Source organism: Rana temporaria, chromosome 4 (genome assembly GCF_905171775.1).
Source record: "Rana temporaria chromosome 4, aRanTem1.1, whole genome shotgun sequence".
In the NCBI taxonomy this organism is placed as follows: domain Eukaryota; kingdom Metazoa; phylum Chordata; class Amphibia; order Anura; family Ranidae; genus Rana; species Rana temporaria.
Genome location: NC_053492.1, coordinates 100,250,611 through 100,263,915, shown reverse-complemented (window position 1 = coordinate 100,263,915; position 13,305 = coordinate 100,250,611). Strand labels below are relative to the sequence as shown.

The 13,305-nt window shown below is 39.7% G+C and overlaps 1 protein-coding gene across 1 annotated transcript in view; it reads right to left on the bottom strand.

The window, feature by feature from the left end:
* The window catches only part of ALKAL2 (ALK and LTK ligand 2), a 114,930-nt gene that overhangs the window by 51,763 nt on the left and 49,862 nt on the right, over nt 1-13,305 (bottom strand). The window contains exon 4 of the mRNA XM_040348671.1: nt 7,994-8,077. Coding sequence (XP_040204605.1) covers nt 7,994-8,077 — 84 coding nt within the window. The remainder of the gene's footprint in view (nt 1-7,993; nt 8,078-13,305) is intronic.

Genomic DNA, 13,305 nt, shown 5'->3' with positions numbered 1-13,305 from the left:
GCTCTTAAACAGACATCTCAAAGAGAGCTCAATGGACTAGATTCAGGAGTTTGAATCTTCCTCTGACAATCAATTTTAATTATATTTATTCTTATTAAATATACTACGCTGGCTGCGGACAATAAATATGAATTATGTTTATTTTTATTTTTTATATATGAAATATTTCAGTTAAAAAGAACAGATATTACATTTTCAATTTTTATTTCAGAACAAAATCACGAAAATATGCCAAAAAATAACCCTTTACTCTCTTTTTCATTTCAAAATGAATATGAGATAAAAACAAAACAGTATATGGAAGCAAAGTTTGTTTTACTACTGTGCTAAGTGTAATGACATTTTGAGACTTCCGGTGTTTAATACTTAATTGACAAGCTAAAATATAGAAAATGACAGCTCTAAATGAGAGGATTGTTATTGAATGCGTTATACTTTTTCTGCACATGAAAAAAGTTGTTATTGCACCGGTGGATCTGAATAATTCTATTTACTGTGACTTAACTAAATAATATAAATGAAATAATGATATTCATTAATCTAGTTTTTCCCAAGAATTGTGGATAAATTAAAAGGAAACAGTAACAGCCAGAACTTGTCTCTTCGCTAGTAACCATAATAATAATATATGTTATTACAATAACATATTGCATGAAAAATCAATGACCAATGAATGTGTTCCTTTGTTCCTATGTTGAATTCCATCTTCTCTATCAAGATGTAAAGATAAGCTACACTTTTCTTAGCCAGAAAACTAGGATGATAAGCATATAGATGGAAACTACAGCTAAGCCAAAGATAATTGTGCTTAAAATATAATTACAAGCAGGGCTGGACTGGGACAAAAATTTGGCCCTGGACTTCATCCAGACTGGCCCACTTTAATTCAATAAAATGCTGCCCCCACCCCCTGAAATATCACGCCCACCAAAAGGCCCCTACATCCATTATTGTATATCATGAGAGGGTGAGAGAGAGGGGAATGAGAGAGAGAGGGAGGGTTGAGGGAAAGGGGATTAGAGGGGGTGGGTGAGAGAGGGGGGTGAGTGTAATAAAAAGAGAGTGAGTGTAAAAGAGAGGGGGTGAGTGTAGGACCCCTTTTTACTCTGAGGCGTTTTTTAGGCACTTCTGGGCTAAAAATAGCACCTGTAAAGCGACTGAAAAACGCTTCCGCTGCAGCCCCAGTGTGAAAGCCTGAGTGCCAGGGCATTAAAAAAAGTCCTCCAAGCAGCATCTCTGTTTTAAAAAATGGCCCACTGAGCCATCAGCCCACCGGGAAACTCCCTGTAGTCCCTATGGCCAGTCCATCCCTGCTAATTACTAATCACATCAAAGAACATTTTATTTGTCTAACAGACCTTGTTGTATCAAGTTTAGTCATGTGCATGAAAGCAAGCACTACTTTATATATGTGATACAATACTTTTATCAAGATGGGTGAGCTTGTGATAGATGTCCCATTGATTTAGCTTTGTAGCACTATATCTCATACCTTGCAACGCTGAATTCAGATATCTCCAGTAGCACCACCAGCATGAAGTTTGCATGCTTTCCTTTAAAACAATTATGAGCATGGTAATTAGCTTTCAAATCTAGGAGCCCCCTGACATTTTATAAATGTACTGGAGTTCTGTTTCTATGAGGCCACAGCCTCCCACCAAGCCTTATGCCGCGTACAGACGGTCGTTTTTTTTTGATGAAAAAAAACGACATTTTTTTGTGAAGTAAAAAAACGACGTTTTGGAAACTTCATTTTCAAAAACGACGTTGCCTACACACCATCGGTTTTTCAAAATGCTCTAGCAAAGCGCGGTTACGTTCAGAACTCTTTTCCATTGAAGCTCGCTTCAGAACTTGCTTCTGAGCATGCGCGGGTTTAAAAACCTTGTTTTAAACATCGTTTTAGCTACACACAGTGATTTTTTGTGACACAAAAAACGCCGTTTTGAAAAACGACACAAAAAATTGAAGCATGCTCGACTTTTTTTTTTGTCGTTTTTCAGAAGACATAAAACAATATTTTCCCCCACACACGGTCATTTAAAATGGCGTTTTTAAAAACTTTGTTTTTTTTCCATCACAAAAAACGACCGTGTGTACGCGGCATTAGCCGCTTGTCCTGCATTTACGTTACGCCGCTGTAACTTTGGGCGCAACTTCTGTATTCAGAAAGAACTTGCGCCCTTATTTTATGGCCGCATAACGTATGTGTTGCGGCATAAGGCCGCGTAATTCAAATGGGGATGTTGGGGGCGTGTTTTATCTAAATTTGACTTGACCCCGTGTTTTTTACGTTTTTTTGAACGGCGCATACGCCGTCCGTAAAATATGCCAGTGTGCATTGCTTCAAATTACGTCGCAAGGACGTATTGGATTCGACGTGAACGTAAATGACGTACAGCCGTATTCGTGAACGACTTGCGCAAACGACGTAAAATTTTCGAAATTCGACGCGGGAACGATGGCCATACTTAACATAGGCTATGCCGCACATACCCCTCATATAGCAGAGATAACTTTACGCCGGAAAAAGCCGAACGCAAACGACGTAAAAAAAAAAGCGCCGGGATGTCGTTCGTTTCTGAATCGGCTTAAATACTAATTTGCATATTCCTTGCGTAAACATACGGAAGCGCCACCTAGCGGCCAGCCAGAAAATGCAGCCTAAGATACGACAGTGTAAGACACTTACGCCTGTCGGATCTTAGGGATATCTATGCGTAACTGATTCTCTGAATCAGGCGCATAGATACGACGACCCGCACTCAGAGATACGACGGCGTAACAGGAAATATGCCGTCGTATGTCTTTTCTGAATCCGGCCCATAGCCTTTAGTCCCTGTTAATTCCAACTTTACACTGTGCTTCCCAGCAGTGTTTTTTTTTTGTTTTTTTTTAGCTTTGAAGTTCATATAGACACTTATATAACAAGATGCTCTCCAAAATACTAATCAGAACCATTTTTAGGATCAAATATACTAAATATACAGTGCCTTGAAAAAGTATTCATCCCCTTGAAATTTTCCACATTTTGTCATGTTACATCCAAAAACGTAAATGGATTTTATTGGGATTTTATGTGATAGACCAACACAAAGTGGCACATAATTGTGAAGTGGAAGAAAAATGATAAATAGTTAAAAAAAAAAAAAAATTAAAATAAATGTGATAGGTGTGGCGTGCATTAATATTTAGCCTCCCTGAGTCAATACTTTGTAGAACATCCTTTCTCTAAAATTACAGCTGCACGTCTTTGTGGGTATGTCTCTCTACTAGATTTGAACATCTAGAGAGTGAAATTTTTGCCCATTCTTCTTTGCAAAGTAGCTCAAGCTCTGTCAGATTGGATGGAGGAAACCAAATTTCCCTACAGATTCTCAGTTGGATTTAGGTCTGGACTTTGACTGGAACATTCTAACCCATGAATATGCTTTGATTTAAACCATTCCCTTGTAGCTCTGGCTGTATATTTAAGGTTGCTGCCCTGCTGAAAGGTGAACCTCTGTCCCAGTCTCGAGTCTTTAGCAGACTCTAACAGGTTTTCTTCTAAGATTGCCCTGTATTTGGCTCCATCCATCTTACCATCAACTCTGATCAGCTTCCCTGTCCCTGTTGAAGAAAAACAACCCCACAACATGATGCTGCCACCACCATGTTTCACGTGGTGATGGTGTGTTCAGGGTGATGTGCAGAGTTAATTTTCTGCCACACAGTTTTGCTTTTAGGCCAAAAAGTAAAATGTTGGTCTCATCTGACCAGAGCACCTTCTTCCACATGTTTGATGTGTCCCCCAAATGACTTCTCACAAACTGAAAATTGGACTTCTTATGGCTTTCTTTCAACAATGGCTTGTTTTCTTCTTGCCACTCTTTCATAAAGTCCAGATTTGTGGAGTGCGCAACTATTAGTTGTCCTGTGGACAGATTCTCCCACCTAAGCTGTGGATCTCTACAGCTCCTCCAGAGTTGCCATGGGCCTCTTGGCTGCTTCGCTGATTAATGCTCTCCTTGCCCATCCTGTCAGTTTAGGTGGACGGCCATGTCTTGATAGGTTTGCAGTTGTGCCATACTCTTTCCATTTTCAGATGATGGATTGAACAGCACTCCGTGAGATTTTCAAAGCTTGGGATACTTTTTTATAACCTAACCCTGCTTTAGGCTTCTCCACAACTTTATCCCTGAACTGTCTGGTGTGTTCCTTGCCTTCATGATGTTTGTTCACTAAGGTTCTCTAACAAACCTTTGAGGGATTCACAGAACAGCTGTATTTATACTGAGATTAAATTACACACAGGTGGACTCTTTTTACCAATTATGTGACTTCTGAACACAATTGGTTCCAGTAGATTTTAGTTAGGGGTGTAAAGGGGGCTGAATATAAATTCACGCCACACTTTTCAGATATTTATTTGTAAAAAATTTGGAAAACCATTTATCATTTTCCTTCTGCTTCACAATTATGTGTAACTTTGTGTTGGTCTATCACATAAAATACCAATACAATACATTTACGTTTTTGGTTGTAACATGACAAAATGTGGAAAATTTCAAGGGGTATGTATACTTTATTAAGGCACTGTAAGTTGCAAAGATGGTGGGGTGATGTCCTCTGTGTCTGTTTCTGGACTATTCGTAGTTGCTGACATCTACAAGACACCAGAGATAACTGCTCAAATCCTGATTTCTGGAATAAGATTTCTTTAAAGATGTATAAAATAGTCACAAGCACTCAGAGGTTTTCGCTTAAGCCTACATTCGCAAATACTGACAAACAGCCTACTCTGGCACCTGCTTGCCAAATTGAAAGCATCTGCTTACAATTTTTATATTTTTTCTGTTTCTTGACAATTTTTATAGTTTTTATGTATAGTACTGCTTAAAGTAAAATTAGTAGATTTTTTTTTTTAATCCATGTTAGTTTCTGACCAATTTAGGCAGTAGAATGGAAAAATGTCCCCATCCTACAGGTCGTAAGCTTCATCAAGAATGTGCGATTGCTACAATACCATCTGATGGTGAAATCTGGTATTTTAATAACTGCCATTAAATACTAAGGTTCTCTCTGAAAATCATTGTATTTCGATTGCAAACTTTCAGTTTCTGAGTTCTCTAAAATAATATGTATAAGGATTTTGTTGTAATTAAAAAAGATGCTATGGGAGATGGAAACAGAGGAATCCAAATTTCCCTACAAATTCCAGTTAAGACCACTAAGGATGGTTCCCATAGCTATTCTTAGTTAAAAGTGGGTGATACCAAAGAAAAGCATATCCACTGTGTTATATAAGTAAACTTGTGCTGTACACTGATGGATTCTTAATAAGAAACTTCCAGGCACTTCCATATGATAGTAAGACCTTACTGCTTGGAAGTTGACACTTCCTTGATTAAATAAACACAGTAATGTTTAACGTACAGTTGCCCTTTAATGGGTCCAAATAATCTCACTCTCATAAACAGAAAGAAAATTGATACAGGCTGCACAATCTGTGTTTTATTAATAGCCCAACTTTGTGCAAAAGTACTAAAACAGAGTTGTATACGTGGTAAGTAAACACCATCCTATCACCAGACTTTGCTTATTCAACAACTAGATGTTCTATTTAAATGAAATCTCATGAGGATCCTCTAATTATTACTGATAAACATAGCAAAGTTAGCAATCTGTAGTATGCTTTTATCTAAGCCTAGATTTAAATATCATTAAAATATGTCAAGTCATTTTCTAAATGGCAGTGCTTAGTTAAACATGGGAAATTTGACTATATGCAATGTATTCAAGGATACAGATTTAACACGTTGGGGTATAATAATGCAGTATTAGTGGGAGTTGTCCCTGCACTGAAATGGTTAATTACTCATTTTGGTCCTCTCCAGTCTTAACTGGAATTTGTAGGGAAATTTGGATTCATCTGTTTCCATCTCCCATAGCATCTTTTTTAATTACAACAAAATCCTTATACATATTATTTTAGAGAACTCAGAAACTGAAAGTTTGCAATCGAAATACAATGATTTTCAGAGAGAACCTTAGTTATTAAAATACCAGATTATTAAAATACCAGATTTCTCCATCAGATTGTATTGTAGCAATCGCACTCGTATTGTATCAAAATATGGTGGAATTTTTTTTGCTCATTTCCAGCCGCTCTTTGCTGGGTCATGCAGCCTATTGCATTTACTGAGACATATGTGTTTATTAAAAAAAAAAATATTATTTTCCTGTATACAGATATGTCCTGTTATGATGGATGTAGCTTACCTATCTGTTTTCCTCTACTGACTGGTTCCCATTTGGGATAATATTACCTGGTAATATAATATGTGCTGGCTGTTTTGTATTGCTTTTCCAAATTCCATGAATAAATAAAGAATTGAAAAAAAAGCAGAACTTTAGCTTTGCCTATTCCTGTCCTATCGGCTTCAGCCTCTTGTACTTGGTGGAAAACAGTGCCACTTAAACTTGTTGTATGTAAACAAAAAGTGTAATGTAAAGGTACAGGGCCCTGTCACAAAATGAAAAATAGATTTTCTACATCTCATGTAGAAAACCTCTTGGCCTACGTTTAAACGTGCAGCTATTGCAGCAGCGTATCTGAAAACTGATCTGCGGTGGATCGCTTTTCAGAGGCATTTGACATATTGCCCTTTCAATGCCTCACCACCACCCTGCAGCTGCATGCATTACACGCCGGTCCTGGGCAGTTGCAGTGCTGCCCCATTTATGTAAATCGGTTGCATTTGGTGATGGCAATGCCTGCTGAATGCAATAAGGGTATAGTTTTTGCCACAGAATGTTCACACTAATTTCTGGGTGGTCTCTAAGTATCCTATTAATTCCTGAAGTGCTAATATTTTATAAATATAGGTACCACTGGAGGCTCAAACATTATTAGAGGAGGAACAGGAGGAAAGGCTACTCTCTTCCAAGATATAGAATGTAATGTGATCATGATCACTAAACTAGTAATTAAAGGGAAGCAGCTATCATGATGGGACCTCCTGATCTCATGGATTCACATGCATCTGAACCCTCTGCAGCTACACTAACACTAAATTCTTTATGTTATGTGTCTTTTCTTAGAAGTTAGCTTCCTGCTGTGATTCTGTTCCATAGATGCGTTGTTTCTTTCCAACATGTGCAGCGGAGTCATGTTATGTTCTTAGTAAAAATTATTAAAACCAAATGAAAATATGGACATTCAGTGTTTTTGCGCATTACTTTAACCTGAATGTGAAATTCTTCCGTATAGTTCACATTAACCAGTGACCCCTGCAGTTTCCAAGCACCGTTTTAAACATCTGGTCTTATCAATAGACTACGACTACTACAATATTATTATCCAATGTATTGGCAAACGCGGTTAGGGCTTCATTGGGCAATTTGCATAGCTGCTTCTTCATTTATCCCTGGGTATAGTTTTAGCAGCTTTTTAAGTAAATTAGCTTTAGGCCCCATACACACGATAGAATCCATCCGCAGATAAATCCCAGTAAATGGGTTTCTGCGGATAGATCCTATGGTGTGTACACGCCAGCGGATCTGTTTCCGCGGAGAAATCTCCTCTGGGATGGATTCCAGCAGATCGGATATTTGCTGACATGCACAACAAATCCATCTGCTGGAATCCATTCCAACGGATGGATCCGCTCGTCTGTACAGACTTACCGGATCCATCCGTCCAAAGGGATTCCCCGCACGCGTCGTAATGATTTGACGCATGCGTGGAATTCCTTATATGACAGCGTCGCGCCCGTCGCCGCGTCATAATAGCGGCGACGGCGCGACACGTTATCGCCAGAGGATTTCAGCGCGGATTTCAATGCGATGGTGTGTACACGCCATCGCATAGAAATCTTCTGAAATCCTCGAGAGGATTTATCCGTGGATACGGTCCGCTGGACCGTATCTGCGGATAAATCCTCTCGTGTGTATGGGGCCTTACGTGTGAATGTTTACTTCTCGGAACCAAGTAGAGCAATTTCTTACTTACGAGCTGGAATCATGCAATCTCTCGTGCTGTTGTAAAGCCTTCGAAAATGTTTATTGCAATTTGGACTTGTGAAGGAAAGTCGACCTGAAATGAAAAAGCAACAAATTTAAATTTACTAACGGAGTTGTGAGAATGAAAGAAGCGTATGAGGTTTCATGTGCACAGGTATCAGTTCAAAGACATGCTATGAGCATTGTAGGAAAGTCACTGGTCTTTATACAGAAATGGTGAACAAATGCAGCTTTATTGCGTCCAATGAAAAAAACACAAATAAATAGGCCTACTCCACCTTAGGAGGCTAACTAAACAAGAGCGTCCCTCACTACGCTTTACTAGAGCGGCTATTCCGGCTTCTAGTATAAACAAACAAAAACACAGTCCAATATAAGCATTTGTTCTGACAGACCTTAATTCCACGAATACGCAGACCCTCTCCAGTCTGTGTCCATCCAGTGCAGCCTGGATCTCGCTCTGAGCTCTCACTCTCCTTCCACACTATCAGGTGCAGGCTAATTAATATAGAGAGAGAGGAGGTTTACCTGTTGGGCCAGGCTTAACCCTTTCCAAGACAGGGAAAGCTGACCTTTCCAACCTCTCACTGACATACACAGAGGCGTGTACCCTGTCACAGCTAGGGTTGCCACCTCATCCCTTTAAAACCGAACACATATGAATTACGCAGGTTCTGTGGCTGATTTAATGCAGGTAAGGCACCAAATGAGTCTAATTACCACCTTAATTAGCCACAGAACCTGTGTAATTAATATGTGTTCGGTTTTAAAGGGATGAGGTGGCAACCCTAGTCACGGCGTGTACCCACTGCAGAAATATTTACCTTAGCACTTCTCCCCCCCAATACTTATTTGTAAATAGCAATTCGATCTGAGTTGCTATTTGCATATGAATAGATTTGCTTACCCATATGAAGATGCCTGTTTCTACTCATACGTAGCTGAGGCATCAGGCGCTATAATATAAGGCATCAGGTACTGTATTTTGGAATGGGACAGTGGAGAGACATATCACAACTGCCATGTGACTAAGAGCTTAGACCTTCACTCTTTATTTGTGCTGATCACATGCACCCTCCCAAGAAAATAAAAACCCTCTAGCAATACACTTTTATTCTACTCAGACTGTCCTATGAGGCTGCAGTACCCCCTACCCTCTGTCTGGACAATGCTGATTGGCCCTGTGCTGATCACATGCACCTACCTAAGAAAAAGAAAACTCACTAGCAATACACACCAAACTGAGCATTTGCAGAGTGACTCCAAAGGCTCTGTCTTATCAGCAGATGGATTGGGGACAGTGGAAGAATGGGGGGATCGGAGAAGACAGGTTAAACTGCCTTTTTACACCATGCAGAGGATTAACCTCTTAGGTTCCACAATGAGTGCTTTACTACATATACAGACTGATTTTTGTGTTGTGGGTTTAGTAACACTTTAATCCTTGTAGTGCAGTGATATTGATATGTAAAGTTGCTATTTACATATGAATAGATTTGCTTAGCCATATGAAGATGCCTGGCTCTACTCATAGGTAGTCGAGGCATCAGGCCATATAGTGTAAAGCATCAGGTACTACATTTTGGAATAAGACAGTGGAGAGACATATCACAGCTGCCATGTGACTAAGAGCTTAGACCTTCTCTGGGCTGAAAAAAGCCCAGAGAATCATTTTTTCCATGATAAAAAAAAAAGGATTTCCTCTCTCCTGTTGGTCCTTATGCAGTCCAGACAGTCCAAATACTGTTGATAAAGGTTTATTTTAACATATCCAACCAAAAAAATTATATATAGGCAGCATAGTGGCCTAAAAGGTAGTTAGAAGAGGAGTTCGGGAATTTATAAAAAGAAAATAAACTTTTTTATTCACCTAGATAGATGCAGCATCCGTCCGATGCTGCATCTGTCCCCAGGTGGCTCTAAGACCTAGAACCTAGTGATCACATGACCACTAATCAATCAATTCTGATAGCTGGTGACAATCAGTCACTGCTCTTTGCTCTGCCCCTCCAGTGCTCACTGAAGCACCAGACTGTGGAGGGGGTGGAAGTGGCTGGTTCAGGCTCTCAGCGGCACGCTGAGAGGCTTGGCAAGCTACTGGTCAGGCATCTGGGTGTATCCCAGCATTAAAGTTGGGATCCCTCCAGAGTCTGGACCAGCTCAGTGACATTAATCAACAGAAATAAGTGCACTCCTGTGACCCACAGGAAAAGTAGGGCCAAAAGAGCTCTGGCCCTGCTTCTCTTTTAAGGCTTTGTGATACTGGGGTTATTTATTTCCCACCAGGTATCAGGCTACATTGATTTTTGTGGCTTCTTTTACAGCACTCCAACAATCCTAAAAGTCAATTTTTTTTTTAAATAACAAACATGTCATACTTACCTCCACTGTCCAGTTCATTTTGCACAAGTGGCCCCGATCATCCTCTTGTACCACCCCCCCGTGGTCATGTCATTGGATTTGATTAACAGCAGCAGGAGTCAATGGCTGCGCTGCTATCAATCTATCGAATGAAGAGCTGAGAAGCCGTGGAGAGAGCAACGTGGGATCGCTACCATGGAAATTCGGGGCTCAGGTAAGTAAAACGGGGGGGGGGGGGGGGCTGTGGGCCGGATACTGCACAGTGTTTTTTCACCCTAATGCATAGGATGAATTAAGGTGAAAAACATGAGCGTTTACAACCCCAACCCCTTTAATCAGCTGCTGCCATAATGGGTGTGTATGACTGTGGGAAGACATTACATTGTGAGCTGTGTCACGGGAATTCAATGATATCAGTAATTTTATATTTTGTGTAAAGTTCTGTAGGTCTATGCTACACAAGACACCAACATAATTAAACATAGCAATAATACCAGTGACAAAATAACAAACTCCCCAACCGAACATTCAAAAGGTGTGTAAGTCTTAAAGTTATTTTTTATTTTTAGGATATAATCAAAGCCTGGGAAGAACATACTTTTGCCAGCTTGCTGCAAAGAAGAACATGTGCTCTATGTGCTCTCTGCACAGGTCCAACCCTTCTGTGTCCAATAATTCTGTATTTATAAACATTAACTCCGTTGTTCGACAACCCAGCCCTCCCGGAAAGTAGATGTATCTCGACAATAGATAACTACAGTATAAGAGAGACTCATGGCCCACTGCCAACCGCTATCTTAATGTTTCGTCTGGGACATTCATTTCACCCAAGCCCCCTGATTTCCTCCCGAGTGACATGGCTTACCCGATTACATCTTTCAATGTATTGCAAATTACTTCATGACACTGGCCAGGTCCATAGACCCTTGACTGACTTTGAGCAACTATGCTCGCTCCCATACACTCCGCTACATACTTTATCCCAGATTTATAAACTGATCTTGGGTCACAAACATGATTCTCTACCCAGGTTTACCACAGCCTGGTCGGAGGATCTAGGCAGAGACATCAGTGAGGCAGATTGGCGTAAATCTTTCTTCTACACACATAAGTCCTCCATCTCGAGCTATGCTCAAGAAAAGAATAAAATAGAAAAAGTGCAGCGCAAAACTCAAATATATAAATGATACTGGTATACTCAAACACCAATACCATAAGTGTGAATATGAATATGCAGAAAATTAAAAAAAAAAAAAAAAAATATTAAAAATTAAATACAATTCAAACAAACAGTCCAAAAGTCCATAAGTGTCAGAAGATGAGTGAATTAAACGAAAATAAATCTCCACCACGTGACAATCCACCAAAATTTTGAAGTGATCCCTCCACCGTTGTAGATGGCTACTCTCACCTTCATATATGGACCACTGAGTTAACAGATGGTCAATAAAGAAAATCAAATAGGCAGGTCATGAACAGGAACCAGGCTGATGTATTAGATCCTCATAAGACAACCAAACCGCAAAGGACAGGTGCATGTAAAGAGATAATCACAGACTAAGTGCTCACTGTTGCAATGTGTGGATTTATTCTTTAAAAGAAGCAAAAGTCAGGCTACTCACATTTGGCCAGACAAAAAACGGCATGAAGTAACAATCTTTAGGAATGAACAGCAGATGAGCGACGTGATGTTTCAGGCCACGTCGCTCATCTGCTGTTCATTCCTAAAGATTGTTACTTCATGCCGTTTTTTGTCTGGCCAAATGTGAGTAGCCTGACTTTTGCTTCTTTTAAAGAATAAATCCACACATTGCAACAGTGAGCACTTAGTCTGTGATTATCTCTTTACATGCACCTGTCCTTTGCGGTTTGGTTGTCTTATGAGGATCTAATACATCAGCCTGGTTCCTGTTCATGACCTGCCTATTTGATTTGCTTTATTGACCATCTGTTAACTCAGTGGTCCATATATGAAGGTGAGAGTAGCCATCTACAACGGTGGAGGGATCACTTCAAAATTTTGGTGGATTGTCACGTGGTGGAGATTTATTTTCGTTTAATTCACTCATCTTCTGACACTTATGGACTTTTGGACTGTTTGTTTGAATTGTATTTAATGTTTAATATTTTTTTTTTTTTTTCATTTTTTCTGCATATTCATATTCACACTTATGGTATTGGTGTTTGAGTATACCAGTATCATTTATATATTTGAGTTTTGCGCTGCACTTTTTCTATTTTATTTTTTACTTGCTTAGGATTTTTGCGAATTTCCCTTAGTGTTCAGCTGGCATTACCAGTGATCTGAACCCTGGGGGTCTGTATCACATAAATACACTTTTAATATCATCATTTTTTGATCTATATATTTGCGCCGATTGCACCCTGTTTTTTATATATTTATGCTCAAGAAAAGAACTATAAAGTATTGTCAAGATGGTACCGTGTTCCAGTCACCCTCAGGACCATGTTTCCTTCCGCTTCTGACTCCTGTTGGAGATGCAACCACGCTATGGGTACGTATTGCCATACATGGTGGGACTGTGACTTAATTCGCCCTTTTTGGGATATGATTTTTCAGATCTATGGAGACCTCTATGATAAAACACTTGCTCCTTCTCCTTTTATAGCCCTCCTCTCCATTCTTCCAGGCTCTTTTAAGTTTGAAAAGCATACCCTTTTGAAATTTTGCGTGAGTGCTGGCAGACAGTTGATTTCCAGACATTGGAGATCTACTGCCCCCCCGACTCTGGTCGAATGGGTAAGTGAGATGAATAATATTATGCTCATGGAGGAAATGCAGGCCAAATCCCTTGACACCCATGCTAAATTCCTTTCCATTTGGAGTGTATGGAAACAATATACCACTTCAGATAAATTAAAATCTAGGTTGAACTCACCCTAAGCCCTTGTTAATTACTAAGTGCCGGTCTATTCAAC